The sequence below is a fragment of the Diceros bicornis genome, chromosome 38 (genome assembly GCF_020826845.1).
Source record: "Diceros bicornis minor isolate mBicDic1 chromosome 38, mDicBic1.mat.cur, whole genome shotgun sequence".
Lineage (NCBI taxonomy): Eukaryota > Metazoa > Chordata > Mammalia > Perissodactyla > Rhinocerotidae > Diceros > Diceros bicornis.
The window spans coordinates 29420685-29438936 of NC_080777.1; the positions used below are offsets into that span (position 1 = coordinate 29420685).

An 18252-nucleotide genomic window follows, 5' to 3' on the forward strand; every position below is an offset into this window, starting at 1 on the left:
CGCCTGCGGTGAAAGCGCAGGAAAGAGCCTGTTAGCACGGCGGGTCCCTCGTCCTGTCCCCTCGGGAGCCTGTGCAGCAAATGCCTGAGACCACTGTCCACAAGGGCTCCCCCAGAAGTCTTGTGCTGTCACCACACTGCCAACACAGCGAGGACACGGCAGGTCTGACAGTCAGGGAGGCCAAGTGTGAGACCAAGAGAAGACCTGTGTGGGTGACCCCGGGCAAGGTCCCCACCTCTCTGACCCTGTGTCCTTGTCTCATGATGGGTCTAACACTGTCACTGACTCCGCAGGGGTAATTCCGGGGATTAGAAAAGGCAGCTCGGTAAAACACTTATCACAGAGCCCCGCACCTAACGCCTCTTCCTAAGTGTGAAGCATTTCTGTTATTATCCAGCTCTTGGGTAAGGAAGCCCTTCAACCACCAAGTCACCGGTTTCTCACCCATAAAAGAGAGAGGTGGGGAGGAGGCAGGACGGCCTGACTCTGGGAAAGCCCTCCTAGCTCTGGCGGTTGTGGTTCTGCGCTGTGTTATGGTGACGGAGCCTAGGAGGAGGTATAGGACTCTAAACACGTCCTCCCGGGATTTGGAGACCAGACCCTCCCAGGAAGGAAGCTTAGTGGAAGCACCGCTCCTCTGGATTATATCCAGGGAAGGGAGTCAGCCCTCAGCTGCCACCGCTTGCTAGCCGGCCTTGCTAAGCCTCAGCCTCCGCATCTGTCAAATGGGCCTACTCCAAGGGGCTGTTTCGAGGAGTACGTGAGCTGGCTCTTGTAAGGTGCTCAGCGCGGTGCCCAGGCACAGCGAGGGCTCGTCCAGTGCCGGCTGGTAATACCATGGGATCCAGAAGAAGTGAGTTCACTCTGCAAAGCTGTCGAGCCGCTTGGCCAGCCCTGCAGGTGGGCGGGAGGGCGGGGCCTGTATCCTGGGGGTGGGAGCTCCAGCATCACCCACCAGCACACGGTCCCCCAAGGGGGTCTCCCCGCGCCTGGGCTGCAGGCCTGCAGGGGGGGCCGGGGGGCCCCATCTTACCAGGCCGAGGTTCAGAGCGTTGTTGTCATCCTCCGGCATGGGCAGGTACACGGCCAGGGCCACGCAGTTGGCAAAGATGGTGAGTAAGATGATTGTCTCGAAGGGCCTGGTTCTAGGGTTAAGGAGAGTGTGGGGTTTGCAGGGTTAAGAGGAAGAGAGTGCTGGGGGTCAGTCTGGACTGTGACTGTGATGCCGGGCTGACGGGCTCTGTCCCTACAGTCTTGCAGGGTATAGAAAGTGCCAGGCTCCCACCGGGGGGATCTTGTCTCCCTCTCCTCAGAAACAGCTAACTTCCACTTAGATGCTTTGGGACCAGGAAGCTCTGGTCCCCGGCTGGGGGCTACTCAGCTTTAAGGTCCAGGGAAGTCTTAACCCTCTGTTCTAAGGCCTGCCCCTAACCCTGCTCCCACCTGCGTCCTCCAGAGGAGCCAGGACTTTCTGAGGCTCCGGCCAGACAACCTGCGGGCTCACTCAGAGAAATGGCAGGAGAGGCTGTGGGCTGGTGCAGGTTTGGGCTAGGTACCCACAGAGCAGGCCTGGGAAAGGGAAGAGAGAGAGATGGAGCCTGCATCTCAGAGCCCGAGGAGGGACTGGATGACCCACCCGATCAGTGCCGCACGCTGGTGTGCACACCTCGAACCCACTCACGCAGCCCCTCCCAGACGCTCCCACCCCACACAGCGATGTCCAGAGGGTGCCCCGGCCCAGTCCTTTCTTGATCTGCTGGTGAGCAGCAGGGGCCAATCAGAGAGGCTGACCACTGGGAAGCTGGTGTGGAAGGAGGGGAGGGAAGGAACGGAGGAGAGTGTGCGGGTGTGTGTGTGTATGTGTGTGTGTGGATGGGTGGGGAGAAGCACACTGTGTCGATGGGCTTGATTGGAAACCCCATTCCCTTCCCAGCAACCTCCAGTGTTTGAGAAGAGAGGTGGCCACTGGACAGAGGCCTGCGAGAGGAGAAGGCACAGAGGAGCAGAGATGGAGGAGAGAGAGAGCCCGCTGGGTGAACGGAGCCCCAGAAGACAGGCAGGAGGGGAGGCAGCGGGAGGTCCAACGGGCTGAGCGCAGCTTGGGGAGCAGGGCGGACTCTGACCCAAACTATTCCAATCTGGTCCTATGTGCTTCTTTCCCTTCCTATACTCTTCCCTTGCTTATCTCATGCTCTGCTTTCTTCCAGGGAACAGCTGCCGGGAGCCTGTTCTTCCAGAACGCTTCCCACATATTTCAAATGTTTCTGAGCCTCTCTCTTAGGACCCACTGGACATGGGCCTCCCCACCTCTCTCTAGCTCCTTCCTCCCTTCCCCAAATAGCCCAGATATTTTCATCATTCTTCCTCCCATAGCTAACGCAAACAGAGTGATTTCAAACCCCCAACCCCAGGCTGGTGCGTCTGAGCTAAAATAGCCAGGCCTGCTCCTGGGCGCCCTCCACAGCCGGCCTCGTTCCAGCCCATTTCTCCTCCATCCTGGCTGGGATTTTCCCTGGGGGAAGAGTGGAAGCCTTCCTCGGCCCTCACCTCCCTCTTCACTTTTATCCCCTCCCATCGAGATGGGGGATTTTTTTGCAGAGGCCACTGCTTTCTTCTTCCGCATCCTATATCAAAAGGGCGCTGCTGCTTCAAAAACCAGAGAAGTGCCCCACAATAACGTGGATTTGGGATCAGCTGGGAACAGCCCTGAGGAACATCCCAGCCCCTTTCGTAGCGGTCAGTGGGCATCTCAGGCTGCCCCCAGGACTTGGGCTGCACACGCAGGCCCCAGAAGCCCATCAGTTCCTCCTCCTCCTCCTCTGGTCCCCCTCGGTTAGGGCTTCCTTCCCAAAGGCTCCTCACACCGTCTGGGGCAGTCCACCCCGTCTCTAAGTCCCCAGTCCCCCTGGCTCCCAAAGTTTGCAGTCTGTGACCACCCCCTGCCTCCCTCTCCCACGCGACCCATGTCCTCCCTGCTGCCCTGGCCCTAAAGGATACTTCCATTCCACAATGCTGATGCAGGCCTTCCTCAAGGGGTTCTGGAGTGTCAAGCAGAACAAGGCCCGGGGCGGCCTGGGCAGAATCTCAGGAACAGGCTTCTTGGGCTGCTTCTTCCTCAGGCCCTCATCCTGGGGCGAGGACGGCTCCATGGCTCTCCTGGCAGCCTTGCTCTCCTGGCTCCCCCACCCCACTGCCCTCTCCTCCCTGTGTCCCCAGCGCCCCCGCCTTGGGGACTGGCGGGCTAAGCCTGCCAGCCAAGCCTGCCCTGCTGAGCCAGCGGGGCGGGGGCTGGAGGATTACTTTCCCTGCTCCCAGCGAGTAAAATTACCCTCCGCTCGGCTCTCTCTGGCCAGCCCAAACACCCGAGGCCAGGCAGCTGTCATTCCTGCCCAGCCCAGCCAGTGACATCCCAATATGTCCCCGAGGGGGAGGGAACTTCCACACGGGCCTGGGATGGGGCACTGATGGGGCAGCTAGAGACAGGATGGAGGGGTTCAAGGCAGGGGAGATAGAGAGTTTGGGAAGGGGGAGCTTAGGATATGGAGCCTCAAACTTCAGGCTGGCTCCCTCGGGCCCAGCTGAGCTTTCTGCCCCCTGCCCCGTGGCACCAGCCAGGCGAGGTGCTGGTGGCCCAGCTCAGCACAGCTCCACGGCCCCGCATCTCAGGACCTGCAGCTCCCAGGCCAAGCCTCCTGCCCACCGCCACCCCCATGCACACGCATGGCAGGGGAAGCTCACCTCTCCCCACTGGGGTGGAGGCTCCGGAAGACCCTGGAACCTGCACACCTCCAGCAGCACCGGCCACACTGGGTAGTGACTGTACTTTGTGCCTAACTGTGCAGGGTGGTGTGTGTCTCGGGGACGCTGGCCCTCCAGGCACTGTCCCTGGCACACACGTGTGAGCTAAGGGAACACCCCCCACACGCACAGCAAGTGCTCTGAGATGGGAGCAGGAAGGAGTAGGGGTGCGGGGTAGACGAGGGTCCACAACCACCTAGGAATCACAAAAGTCAGCAATCTTTTATTCAGCCCCTTGGAGCAAACACAGCGCCAATGTATCCATATGCCTCCCCAGCCCACAGAGACTACAGGCCCAAGGGAAAAAGGAGGAAACGGGCACCCTGGGGGTGGTGGTGGTGGTGATCGCCCTCCATCGAGGCAGCCAGAGAGCGCCACCCGTGTACACGGATGTCCTCTTCCTCCCTCAGTCGGTTCCACCTGGGCGGAGCGCAAGCAGCAGTCCCGCCTCCCACCTCCAGCTCTGGGCTCCTCTCCGGGGGTGGGGCACGCAAGCTCCCGAGAGGACACTAGCCTTGGAGGCCATCTGGTGGAGAGCGGGGCATAGCACATCCGAACCAAAGCGCGGCTCGCCTCCCGGCGATGGCAGACACCGGGCCTGGGGCCACGGAGGACGGAGCAGGGCCACCATGGTTGGGTGTGCACAACCAGGAGCTGGGTTCCCACTTTCCCAGCGCGGGGCTGAAGCAGAGCCGGAGCCAGACCCAGGGACAACCGTCCCGGGTTGTCCTCCTGCGGCCTGGGGGGGGGGGGGCGCGGCGCCCATCCGGAGCTTCCCCGGTCTTGCGCGCTCACCGCAGCCCCGGGCTCCCGGGTCTCTATAGCGCCCCTCGTACTCCTGCCCTGCACCCCTGCCCCAAGCGGGAAGGGAGGAGGCCGGTGGTGGCGGTGGGGGAGGGAGGGTGTCGCCGCGGATCTCCAAATGTCAGGGTCCCGCCGCACTGCGGGGGACCCCCGAGCCCCGGGCGGCCACGGCGCGGTCAGTGGCCCGATTCCTCCGACTCAAAGAGCGGCGCGGAGGCGAAGCGGGAGGCGTCGGGAGTCTCAGGCGCCAGGGCGGGGGGCGCGCCGTCGGGGCCGTGGGGCCGGGCGCCGGCGGGGGGCGCGCCGTCGGGGGCCGCGCTCAGCAGCTCCTGCAGGTGCTTGATGTAGCGGATGGCGGCGCGCAGCGTCTCCACCTTGCTGAGCCGCTTCTCAGCCAGCGCGCCCGGCAGGTGGCCGCGGAGGCGCGCGTAGCCCTCGTTCACACACTTGACCCGCTGCCGCTCGCGCTCGTTGCGCTTCTGGATGAAGGCGGGCTCGAAGGGGCAGTCGTAGACCCCGAAGGCGCCGGGGAACGGCGCGTAGGGGAACACGCCCGCGTAGGCCTCGTAGAAGGGCGGCTCGGCCGCCCCCGGGTACAGCAGGAGGGGCACGCCGCCCAGGGGATCGGCGGGTGGCAGGGGCGCCTGCCGCCGAGGGGGCGCGACGCCCAGCTGCATGCAGCCGGGGGGCGCCATGGGCCGCCGGTCCACCAGGGCCCGGCAGAAGTTATTGCTCATGGTGCCGCGTGCCCTCCCCGATCGCCGCTGCTTGGGGTCTGCGCGGTCCTGCCCGCGGGCACGAGTCACATGGCCAGCAGCAGCTCTGGGGGACCGGACTTGCTAGGGCTCCTTTTCGCCCTTTGGGGTGGCTTCCGCGGTCTCCCTAACGCGAGCCATCGCTCCCATCTCGTGAGGCTCAGCGGGGACCCTCCAAACCAGCCCGTGGCGCCCAGAACTCCGGGGCCCTCGCGCTCCTCCGCACCTGCCTCCTCCGGCGGCCCAGCGCGGGCGCCTCCCACGGGCGCTAACCCTGGGGCTCCATGCCCGGCCCCCCGCCCGGTTCTCGTTCCTCGCGGCCTTGGGGATCCCCAGGCGGCCGGGGGGCCGGGAACTGACGGCCGCTGTTAGGAGTGTGCCAGCTCCGCAGAGGGGTCTCGGGAAACGTTTCTGAAGAAGAGGAGAGTGAATATATGATTAGGAAAGGCCTTGTGTTGCGGGCTCCTTTGTGCCCCCCCGTCCCCCCCCCCCCCCCCCCCCCCGCAAAGGGGATGTAAGCACCGTGAGGGGAGGTGGTGCGGCTGCTGAAGAGGATACTCAGAGTGGGGCTCAAATCCTGGGCTCACCCCTTAAAGCTTGGGTCATGGTTTTCATATATGGAGATAATTAAAACATCCCTCACAGGAGATTAATAATCTGTGAGAATCAAATGAGACAAAAATATACCATAAAACACCTCCGGGGCCTGGCTTATAAAAAGTGCCGCGTGATACCATTTCCTCTGAGTGGGAATCAAGTCTCATGGCTGATACCTGCCAGGGCCTAGCATCTGGGGGGCTCAAAGACTGCGTGTTGAATGAGCCGTACAAATACCGGTGGCAACCATGAATCCACAGAGGCATCCAGCTTTTTGTTGAAGGAAGTGCATCTTTGACTCTGAGAAACTCAGGCTTTGGGGACTTTCAAAGCCCTCTGCTGGTGGAGAGGCAGTCACCAAGCCTGCCACGCTCTAGTCCACGAGGGTCCAGGATGCACCCTCTCACACCATCCTGGGTTTCTCCTTGGTGGCACTTAACAGAAGAGCCTATTCTTTGACCTCTGTGTGCCCAGAGCCCGGCCCGGCTTCCGGCGTGTCACAGATGCTGCACGAATACTTGCTGAGTAACCGAGAGGGAGGGTCAGGCAGGAAGCTGGGCTGTCAGGGCAGGACTGAATTACACACAGCCTTTCCCAGACTCTAGGAAGCTGTTGTTGTAGAAACAATTGGCCTGTGAATTTAAGTGCCACCAACCCTCATCACATGCGGTTATCGGAATCAACTCAGGTGTCATTTTCTCCAGGAATTCTCCCAGAGCCCACTCCCCTCTCTCGTGTGTGTCCACCGTGTCCTGTAAGTGCCGTCTGTCTACTAGTGTCCTCCTCGTCATGGCAGATCTCAGGGTGCCCTGAATGAGTGAGCTTGTGGTGCGTCCACGGGGAGACTGAGGGGCAGCCTGAGGCCTTGAACACTGGGCAGGGCCTTCCTATGGGACAGAAGGGGACTAGGTCTCTTCCGATGGGGGGACGTCGGTCACAAACTCAGATTCCCCAGAGTCTCTTCTGCGCCTTCTCGTCTTTGTCCTCTTTTCAGGTCCCTAGTCCATTCCCAGTGAGCTCTGCCCTCCATGCTGAAGGAAACTAGGACAACTCAACAGTGATTGTAAGCATCACGGAGACCTGCATCAGGACAAATTCACCAGTCCCTCCCCTGCTCAACAGCCTTGGGGGCTCCCTGCTGCTTTCCAGGGAAGGTTCTAGAAAACCTCTTCCAAATAGACTGTCAGCTCTGTGGGGACCAGTCTCCTCCTGCACCTTGGCTGACACTCACTGGTTGGGGGCCCTCTCTGCCCCTCCCTGCTCTCCCCAGCCCTGCCGTCCCCAGAGGCAGCTAGCCCTGCAGCTCCCACATGGGCTCTCCAGGCTGCACATTCAGCCGGACTGCGCGACGGCAGAGGGCAGAGCCGGCCTTTCACGCCTGGGTGACGGCCCTCAGGCCTGCCCAGCGCCTGAGGGCACATACTGGGCGCTCAGCATGAGCTGTGAGCAGCGCAGTTGGTTTGCAAAAATGTGGGAGCCGGGCTTTCTCTCCCACGTGGCCCCTGTCTGTTCATATTTGACTTAATTATTTAAATATAAGTTGATAGAGTTCAGAAATTTATTTATATCTGATGACAATTTTAATAGATACTACTTAATATCTATTTGTGTTGAGTCAATATTCAACTTATTTTCCTCACATACTATTTATATTTTTCCTTAAATTATTCAGAAAAGTGACTCAGACAAGACACCTCACAGCTTGACCACATAATTCTTGAGCTCGTTCTCTCTTGACTGTTAGCAAAGAGCCAGCCACTTGCCAGGGAGCATAGGTGGGACGCCCCACAGGGACTGTGTTCTGCTCCTTCCCCAGTGAGCCTTCTGCCCCCTACGGGAGCCAAGGGACTGCGTCATTCAGTAGACACTCACTGAGCGTCTCTGTATGCTCGGGACTGCTCTAGGCAGTGGGACATAGCGGTAAGCAGAGCACTGTAGTGAAATAATAACAATAATGACAACTGTAGCTTCATTTATTGTTCATGATGCACAGGGCACTGTTCCATGTACTTTTTGTGAACCATCCCACTCAATTCCTGCACCGTTCTCACAAGGTCGGACCGGATATCTGCCAGTTTTACAGGTGAGAAAAGAGGCTCACGAAGGTCGCATTACCTGCCCAAGGCCCCAGAGTCAGTAATTCCATGAACCGATAAATGCCAATTGACCACACCCCGCTCCCCCCAGTATTTCTCCCCCTGGTTTCACATTTGGATCAAAAGATCAGAGGGGCTTGCTCTGACCTGACAGAAGTGTCTTATTCAGTTATGATCTCTGTGGGAGGGGAAGTCCCAGTGCAGAGTCACATTCTCATGCTGGTGAGACAGGTACGCAGGTCGCCGTGGTCGCCTTGGGGGGGGGGGGACACGTCCCCTGAGAATGTTCTTAGGAGGATGGCTGTGGAGTCCTCTTGTTGGGAAAGCGACACTGGGGTGTAATCAGACTGAGTCGAGCACCGGGAGCTGTTCCCCTGGGAACCTGATGAGGAGCCCCCTTGCCTGAGCTTAGAAAACTTGAGTACTGGGACCCTCTCCTCTCAAGGATGCTCGGAAGCCTGGGCAGAATCCCGTTAGCCGCCGAGAACCGCCCGTCCACTCAACTCGGGAAAGGGCAGAATCTGCTGTCAGCAGCGCCACTGTGTGGCGGTGAGGAGCAACAGCAGCAGTAGGTTGATGAAATTCCAGGTCCCGACCTCCGGGGCGTGGACGCCCTAACTCTCGTGGGGACTCTGTGAGTCCCCGGGTCTTTTAGAAAATTCAGGCAAGGGAGGACCCCTAACGAAGAGCCATTCGGTTTTCTGTTAACAGCTACTAATTTTCTTCCTGAGTTTCTGGATCAATTCACATCACTTAAACTTTCATTATATACAGACCCATAAAATATGTATAATTCAACGTGTTTTGTTATTCGTTTTGAACAAAAAATTGCACATTGTATCAGTATTTGGCAACTCACCAGATGAAAGTGTGCTTCTGAAATAGTGGACGGGATGGTGACCTGATGGCCACTGTGGAATGAGTGGAGTTGGGTCAACCTGGATTGCTTTAAGGAGCCACAGAGGATCAGTTGTGGCCGACACTGTGCTCCTTTCTAAGGGAGCCTGGTTCCTCTCTGGGGCTGGGGCACTCCTTGCCCCCGGCACCCCTATTCCTCACCAGCCTGCCCCCCTCCACTTACTTTGCCCCAGGAGTGGCCGAGCAAGTGTGCCCGGCGGGAGGGACCTGACGCTCTCCCGCGAAGCTTCCTTCAGGATGCGGCTACACTGAGCTTCCCTTTGTGAGCATGATCGGTTCACAGTCACGCCCCGCACAGTGAGTCTACTGAGTGCTCACTAGCATCAAGACACTGTACAAAGAACTTGATAATCCCCAAATCCAACCTGCAACAGGGAGGGTAAGCGAGCTGCCAGCGGGGGTCTCCTGGGCCTCCTTCCCAAAGCCCTGCCGCATCTAATCGGGTGGCACGGACTGTGAGTCCACCAGCGTCAGCTGCTCGCTGTCACATCCTGCCAGAGGCTCTAGCTGTCCACGTCCCCCAGCAGGGCACGTCATTATAACTGCCTGTGGGTGGCTTCATGAGCATCGCCTGTCAACCCCTGTCCCAGCCCAACAGGAGGCCAGTGGTCACCCAGCCCCATCCCCTCTTCACCAGCCCTACTCTCTTCACGGTGGCCGACAGGTGGCCAGAGAGCCCTCTCCTCAGAGTTCTTCCTGACACGGCCTCCCGACCCAGGTGGTAAACTGTAGTCGCAAGAACTCCTCTCCTATACCACATCTTTGAGACACACAGTGCCTGCTCAATAAGTGTCTGTTGATTGACGTTGGGAAGCCCTGGGCAGGGCTGGACCATCATCTGTCAAGCAAAGGGAGATGTGAACTTCGAACAGGCTGGACCATGTAAAGAGCAGACACCATAATTCTACCTCTGCAGCTTCTCTCACTGTCTTCACGGGGACTGGGGCTGGAGGAGGTGTTCTGAGGTCAGAATTGGGCTGAACACGGAGCCCACGGCTCCAGGAGCAGCTTCGGGGAAGTGAGTCCTGGGCCGCTGCCTCTCCTCCCACGCTGAGAGATGCCACAGTGGATCCATCCATGGTGGTGCCTTCCGGCTCCTGAATCAGACTTCTGCCAGAGCCTCCCTCCCCTGCCACCGAAAACTGGGAGAGTTTGTCAGGATACCAGGACTCAAAATGACGGAACTGATCAGCCTTGTGGGGTCACCTCACCCATCCCCCCGCCTCCAGGCAAGGTGGTCTAGAACTTTCCCCAAAGGCTCTAAGGTCAACACTCTGAGGATGCGGCCCCTTTCTTCCCTTCCTTGGAGCCCATGGGACAGGACGCATCAGCATCTCAGGGAAAGTCCTGCAGTGAAGAGAGCTGATTGGTTTAACCCAGAAATTCCCAAACGGACCTTAAAACACTTTTTTTTTTGGTGAGGAAGATTGGCCCTGAGCTAACATCTGTTGCCAATCTTCCTCTTTTTGTCTTTTCTCCTCAAAGCCCCAGTACACAGTTGTATATCCTAGTTGTAGGTCCTTCTAGTTCTTCTATGTGTAACGCCACCTTAGCATGGCTTGATGAGCGGTAAGTAGGTCCGCACCCAGGATCCGACCCAGCAAACCCCGGGCCGCAGAAGCAGAACGTGGGAACTAACTGCCACGCCACTGGGCCCGCCCCCGGAACGCTTTTCTTTTTTTTCTCAAGCCTACTAACATCAAATAGACCACATTTCAGGGAATTCTACCTTAAAATCTCCAGGATAAATAAGCACTTTTTCTTTTTTAATAAGAAATGTCACAGTCTCCCCGGAGAGTCTGTCTTCTAGCCTGTAACTATTTCTAGAAAGATCACCCATGCTCCCGCCGTATACACATTCAGTACCCCCAACACATGTCCAACATAAACCATCCTTTCAGGATCTCAGTGATGCCACACCAGACATGACTGAGGAGAAGGGCAGCCCAGCCGGGACCGCGAGCCCTCAGGGTGCCTTTGGGGGTCAGCACTGGTGCCGCATCCTCGCGTGGAGGCGAGGCCCGCGTGGGCTGGCTCCAGCCTCGCGGCCCTGGGCCTGCACTGACCGAGGAGTGCTCCCAGCGCCTCAGCCGGAGCCCCGCAGCCCCTCACACCACCCTTCACTCCATCCTGCCTGCCTCCGGGTGTGGAAGGCTCCAGGTGCTCTAAAGCAGCACGTCTGCCACCACTTCCCCAGGAGAAGAGCATCGCAGAGCTCTCCATGGTGACTGAGCCAGGCCCTCAGACACGGCCTCACTTTGCTGAGCGTCTCCAAGAAGAGGAAAGGGGCGGAGCAGGGAGGCCAGCGTGGATCAGGCGCCTCCTGAGGTCTGGTGCTCTGTGCTTGTCTTGTGGAATCCTCACACCTGAGAGGAGGTGGGGATCATCGTTTCTGTTTACAGAAGAGGAAACTGAGGCTCAGAGAGGCTCAGAGGGCTGCTCAGGGTCACATAGCTTGGGTGCCATTTAGCGGGGTCTGGTGGGGTGGATTCGTGAGGACCTTCTTGGCTGGGCAGGGGTCCCCAGCTTCTCGGTAGGAGTCACGATCATTACAGGATCTCCTGGGCGCCAGCATCGGGGGAGGGGCTGGGTCCTTCCTACTTCCCTTGACTGCAGCCCACACGTGCGATGCTGGGGAGTCACAGGAGGATGTTCACGGAGCGGCTGCCCCGACTCCCCAGGAAGAGCATCAGGCCCCCCAGCATCCGGCTGGGAGGAACCCCCAGAGCCTCACCTGCTCGGGAGTCCCCGTGCGAGAGGCAGCCTGATGAGCGGAAGAGCCGGGCTCCAGGTCACACTCTCCTGGACGGAAGCCTGGCTCTGCCCTCACTGGTTGAGTGGCCCCATGGCAGTTTCTGATGCTATAGGGTTCTGGGTATGAGTCACGTGGCACGAATAGGCACAGAGTTCCTGGTAGCGGTATTGTCAGTAAGGCAGGGGCACCCCGGAAGAGCTCCTAGAAGCTCCCAGATCCTTGGATGTGACTATGGAAGGCCCAAGATGGCATGGGCCACCTCCAACATCGCAACTGGACACAGTAGCACCGCCCACACTAGCAGCTTCCCATAGTCACATGGTCCCGATAAAGTCCAGGAGGAAAGTTCCGTGCATACAGGCTTGATTTCTTCCTCAGGTCTCTGAAAGAGCAGGGCAACCGAATCCACACAATTCCCCAAATAAGTGGAATGTATTCAGCATGCATCCTACTGCCTGTCAGTCAGCCCCTGACGTCTCCAGAACTCTTTCCAGAGCCCTGCTGGGGCTGGGGCTCAGCAGACAACCACCCCGGCGCCGTTCCCAGTGTGGTGGAGGAGAAAAGGGCTGCACATTAGTCACAGTGTCCACCACACTCCTAGCCCTTCCCCACGTGCTGGACACTGCTCTACGTGTGCTACAGAACTCTCACGATGGCCCTGGAATGCCAGCACTGATAGTGTCCCCATACTACAGACGAGGAGATGAAGGCGCAGAGAGGTTAAGCAACTTGCCCAAGGTAGCACAGCAGGTCCAGGGCAGAGTTGAGATTCGTAGCCAGGCATTCAGGCTCCTGAGTAGGCCCTACTCACTATACATACGAGAGGGAGGCAGCAATCCCACCAGAGACAGAAAGCAGAAGGAGTTGAGATGAAAAGTAAAGACACCCAGTACAATAAAGGAAAATGTCCGTGCTCCCCCCTCGGCTCTGCCTCTGACTTCCCGGAGCTGGACGTGTGGAAAATACAGACGCCAGTCTACTCGAGTCAGTTTGATGATCAAACAAGAAAATCTGTAAAATCTCCCTGTGAACTGTGAGGTTCCAGACGAATATAACGGGGCGTAATTACTAGCTCCTGTGATGCCATTTTAGAAGACCGGGTGCCGTCTCCCTCAGTGCCGTCCTCTCTGGTGTTTGAAGGGTGGGGGCCGGCGGGTCGGGAAGATTTCTCAAACACCCTTTCAAGCCTGCAGCAGACTCTGGGGAAAACTCATTCTTGCCTTTATCACCAAGGGAGCCGCTGGATTTACCGTCAGAAACCGACCCGCTGGCTCAGAGCCATGGAGGGCTTGGCACTGCCAGCTGCCTGGACCAGGGGACAAGGGCTGCGTGTGTATAAGACTCCCTCCATGTCAGGCACTCTGCTAAAGCACCTGTGTGCGTGTGCACACTCGCACACACGCACAGTCATCTAAGCCTCCCCGCAAGGTGGGTGCTGTGATTCCCTTATGTTGCAGACAGGAAAACGGAGGCACAGAGAGGTCCAGTCCCTTTCCCAAGGTCACACAGCTGATACATTCTAAACTTGGGATTCAGGTGAAACTGGGGTGCACCCTGGGACTGGCCAGGCATCACCTCCCGTCCAGGGACGAGTCTTTCCTAACAGCCCACGAGAACGAGTAAAACTCAGGTTCTGAGAGAGAAAGGCCAGGCCAGACCCTGCTCCTTCTACCAGACCCTTGCCCCCTGCTGTCAGTCACACCCACAAGGAGGAGGAAAGACTCTACTGCTCAGGAGCCAGGACATCTGGGCTCTTGCCCCAAAGCCGCCAGTAGATGCTGACGGGACTCGGTGGACAGATCTTGCCGTGACATAAAGCTGCTCCTCACCGGCGTCAGGGAGGCTGTGAGCAGAAGCAGTCCAAGGAGCCAGCACCCTCAGACGGGGGGCTGGGGCCGCAGGAGGGCTGGGGGCGGAAGGCCGTGGGCAGGGACTTGGGCTGAAATTTCGACAGGAGCCAGTGTTGGCCGGCCTCCCTGCGGGAGGCGCAGAGCCGGTGCGGACAGAGAGTGCTTGAGTTCTTGTGATGAATCAGGGCTCATCTCAGAGAAGAAGGGGAAGGTCATCTTAGGCACGGCCAGCAGAAAGCAGGCAGTCCAGCGGAAGAAAGCAGCTTCGAGGGGGAAATTTGAGCTGTGCCCGCGCTTCCCTTCCTATGGAACAGCCGGCTCGAGCTGGGTTCACAGCCGGGGTCCACCACGAAGCTGCCCCTCGGGGCTGCCGCCTGCCTCCGCCCTCCAGAGCCCAAGCTCGCTGGGCCTCCTGCCCGCCGGCCTCCACCTCACAGAGAACCATGCCTGGGGCCCAGCTCGTTGCCGACTCAGGACGGAGGAAAGAGACCCTCCCTCTCTGCACCCTTGTAGGTGACGGGTATCTCGTGGGAAAAACCCTTGGGGCCACAGAAGAAGTCTGAGGTTTCCCGAGGCCCGTCCTGATGATAGATTCAGAGAATTTTAGGTGCTCGGGAGGATGGCGCCTCCTTGGTCCGTAAGGAGGGAAGGGACTGAACTGTTTCTTAGCCCTCGGGATGCTCCAGGCGCTGAATTTCATCCGATCTCCAGGCATCCCTGCAAGGACGGCGTCTTCAGCCCCCTCCACAGGGAGGAAGCAGGGCTGGGAGGGCCTCCCCCACGCTGCAAGTCCCTCTCTGTGTGGTTGAGGTCTGCGTGGCTCCCTGCACACAGGCTGTCGCCAGGATTCTCTGATCTGTCCCTCAATCAGGCCGTTTTACCCACATTTTAGAGAGAATCGGTGCTCTCTGCATCTTGGGGAAACTTGGCTTACGACCAAGGACGCGGGGGCTGGCCCAATGTGGCTTAGGATCCTGGCTTTGCTGCGTCCCAGACACAGGACCATGAGCAAGCCTATTTTCTCTCCTGTGGGTTGGGAGAGCACGGCACTCGCTTCCCGGGGATGCTGCCCGGTCAAGGACATCACTGTGAAAACGTCTCTGCGCGCTGCATGACTGGCCCGGTGAGCACCAGCGGCTGCTGTGGACGGGACCGGCCTCCCGGCTCTAGCTTGCCCCACACACCTTCTCTGGATGCACACAACCAGACTCATCTTCCCAAACGTGACTTTGGCCATGTTGCCCCCCATAGACAATGTGTAGCTCCCTGAGGCCCACACTCTGCTGCCTGGCGCCGGATGTCCTCAGCGGCCTGCTGTCCTCTCCTCCCCGACATCAGCCCCCGCTCCACCACGGCCCGTCTCCCCTCTCCTCCCCCTCCCTCTGCCCTCCATGCCAGGCTCTCCCCTGCTGGGGCATCAGCCTTCCTCTCCACCCACGGGTGTCCTTCTCCTTGGAAAGCAGTTTGGGTCTCTCCCTGTCCCCGACGCCTGCCCTGCCCTCTGCAGATCTATTCTTTCTCTTTCTCCTCTGAATCTAGAACCTCTGCGTGTTGGTCGCTCATCAATCTTAGTTGGTTTGGGGACGCTCTCTCGGGGTGTCCCCTCTCCTGGCCACAGGCTTGCATCCTGCTCTCTTGAGGAGAAGGGCAGATGGCCCCTTACGCATCTCAGCATCCCGCAGGGCCGGTTCTGCCCTGGCACACAGGAGGTGCCCAGGAAGTGGCCCACAGGTGGAGGGGATGCAGTGGCCTAGCCTGTGGTCCTGTGTGGGTGTCGCCAATCTGACCACAGGATGTTATGGTGAAGCGGGCGCTCTCATAGGCTGCGTCTGCTTTGTCTGTCTGTGGTAGAGCAGCCACACCGCGGGTCTGGGCCAGACACACAAAGCTTTTCTGTCCAAACTGCTTCCTCTGGGCACAGGATGAAAAGCACACACTCGAAATGGGGGTAATGTGGTGTTTTCATAGGGACAGAATCTCGGCTCACTGTACAGGGAAGGAGACTGCTGTTTATCGGGAACCTACCATGTGCTAGCAACTTGTTTAATCCTCTCAAGATACTTTCCATCCCCGCTTTACAGATGGGGAAACTGAGGCTTGGAGAGCTTCAGTGAGCTTAAGTGAGATCATGTCTCTAGTAAATAGTAGGATTAAAAAAACAACAAAAATATCTGTCTAGCACTTAATCTGAGCTGGGCACCAGTCTACGTGCCTTACTCATTTGATTCTTACAGCAGCGTCGTGACGCAGATGCTATTATTGACCCATTTAACAGGTGACGGGACAGAGACCCAGATAAGCAAATGGCCTGTGGTCACACAGCTCCGAAGTGATGGAGCTGGGGTTTGACCCGGGTCATGTGCTGCAGAGGCCATGCCCCTAACCACTGCCCTGCACCACCTCCAGCCTGCCCCCACGTTCAGACCCAGGAGCAGGCTCTCCCCTACCACACCCTTCACATTTTAGCTCCTTTCCAGGAAAGCCTCCTGCAGCTGATTTCCACCCAGGAAATCCATGCTTTAGTCTCTGGAGCCTGGCAGGCACCAGGCATCGGGCTAACCCAGTGGCAGTGGGCTCTGCAGAGGGCAAGTCCAGGAAAGATGCCTGGGTGGTGGCAATGCCCTTGGCAGCACAGCTAATCTGCCTTCTGCCCTCCGAGGTGGCTGCCCTCACCCCAGCCGGCAGGTGGCCCGGCTCTGCTTTCCCTGTCTTTGGGTAGGAAAGCCGGCGGGTTGACTAAGCCCTGAGGAGACAGTGCCCTGGCGGCACTCCTCCGGGCCGGGCGGGGCCGTCACTGTTTCAGGAGGAGCTAGGTCACGTCCCTCAGCCCCCACCTCCGCACAGTTACCTCTCTGGGGTCGGCTCCTCCAGCACCACTGCTCCTGCTCACGGCAACCGGCGGCTCGTGGGCCCTGGGGACGGCGGGACCGCCAGTGCTGCCTGCCCGCCCTGCGGCGCCTGCGGCAGCCTCCTGCCCAACTTCCCGCCACAGCACCAGGAGCCAGGTACACTTTACCTGATTAAGCTTCAAACGCGACACACCCAGAAGGGGAGGGCGGAGGGGCTCCTCTGCTCTGGCATCCACTCCCAAGGAGGAGACAGGGCCATTCCTGGCCTCCTGTGATTGGCTGCCTGGGGTCCAGGCAGGACACATGCGGCCTGGCTGGAGCCAAGGCCGTGGAGATGCTGTCGTCCGGGGCTGCCTGGCTGAGGGTCGGGGGCGGGCCACACACCTGGCCCGGCCGGCAGGGGGGCTGAGAGCCTGTGAAGCTGCCGCGTGCGCAGCGGGAGGACCTGAGTGAGGGCTCAGGAGAGTCCTCCTGAGCGAGCAGGGTGCCAGCCCCGGGAGACCCCGGGAGTCTATCTGCGGGGATCCTCACGGCTGGGGAAGATGACCCTCTCTTAGGAACGACTTGGATGGTACCAGCTCTGGTGTTGGGGCTCTTAGGGGATCACTGGGCCCTCCGGGGGCTCAGCTGGGGGCCAGGAGGGCGGTGGCTCTCCAGGGACACAGTTCCAGGGCCAGGATTGGGGGGCGCTTGCACAGCCAGCACTGCCAGCCTGGGGGCGGCCATGTGCCCACCAGGGATTAGTGGGCTGCAGAGTGGCACGTCTGCAGAACCGCCTAATGTCACAGCTAGGAGGTCATCCAGGCCACCCTCCTCATGGGCAGCTGAGGAGTCAGGCGCTCAGAGAGGGAAGGGTTTGCCCAAGGACACGCAGCCACTAGCTTAGCCTTCTGCAGGCCAAGCCTGCTGACCTGGGGAGGAGACTCGAGCTCGAAGCCGGGGTTCCGGCCTCCACCTCACCTCCCTCTGCCCATGTTGAATTCACACTGTTTCCTTGCAGACAGAGGTGGGGACCCCTCTCAGCAGCTGTGGGGAGACCCTCCTTCCCGTCACATAGACACAAGCTACACCCACAGCATTTGCCGTGCGCCAGGCTCTGTTACACACATACATGCACACACGTACACTGACTCCTCCCACACCCTGTGAGATTAGTTACTGTTCCCATTTTTCAGTTCAAGATCAATTTGCCCGAGGTTACACAGTTTGGAAGAGTCAGTGCTGGGATCTGGACCAGATCGTCTGGCCCTGGTGTCCCCACACCTGGCCACTACACTCCAGCGTCCCTCCAGCCGGGGAACGGTTCAGGGTTTCCAGGTGTGCTCCCTCTGGCGCCTGGTCTGAGCTGCAACTGCACAGCAGCCCCAGCGGAGCCTCTCTCAGACCTCAGCACCGTGGGCCACGGGGGAGATGAGGTCTTGGGAGATCTGAAAGTGCCCTGGACGTCACCGGGCTCAGGGTCCCGCCCTGCATCACTGCGCACGGCTCCTCCCACATGTCTGCCGTTTCTGAGCCCCACTTGTCTTCGAGTTTCCCTCATATTTCTCTTTACATATACTCACCTCCCCCTTTTACTTGTGCTTCGTGTTAATACCCATGAAATCATGATGTTTACGTGCTAGTTACATTGTTTCTGATACACATTAAGATAGTCAAGGACAGACTAGAATAGAAAGCGCTCTTCCCATGCCACCTGAAATCGCGTGGCCGGCAGGGACTGTGCTTTGGGAAGCAGTGGGCCGTTTTAACACCCTCCTCTCCCGCTGGAGAAACCGAGACTCAGAGAGGAGGCCAGCTGCTCAAGGTCGCTCAACGTCACACACTGCGGAG

At 59.1% G+C, this 18252-nt stretch overlaps 2 protein-coding genes across 2 annotated transcripts in view; both read right to left on the reverse strand.

Annotated features, from left to right (window-relative positions):
* The window catches only part of CACNA1S (calcium voltage-gated channel subunit alpha1 S), a 63759-nt gene extending 60610 nt beyond the window's left edge, over positions 1–3149 (reverse strand). Inside the window, exons 1-2 of the mRNA XM_058533936.1 lie at positions 2998–3149; positions 1034–1139 (exon numbers count right to left, since the gene is read on the reverse strand). Of these exons, the coding sequence (XP_058389919.1) occupies positions 1034–1139; positions 2998–3149 (258 nt within the window). The remainder of the gene's footprint in view (positions 1–1033; positions 1140–2997) is intronic.
* Positions 3150–4778: 1629 nt separating this feature from the next.
* Positions 4779–5339, reverse strand: ASCL5 (achaete-scute family bHLH transcription factor 5). The gene has a single exon (XM_058533937.1). The coding sequence runs from the start codon at positions 5337–5339 to the stop codon at positions 4779–4781; it is 561 nt and encodes a 186-aa protein (XP_058389920.1).
* Between the last annotated feature and the right edge of the window lie 12913 nt (positions 5340–18252).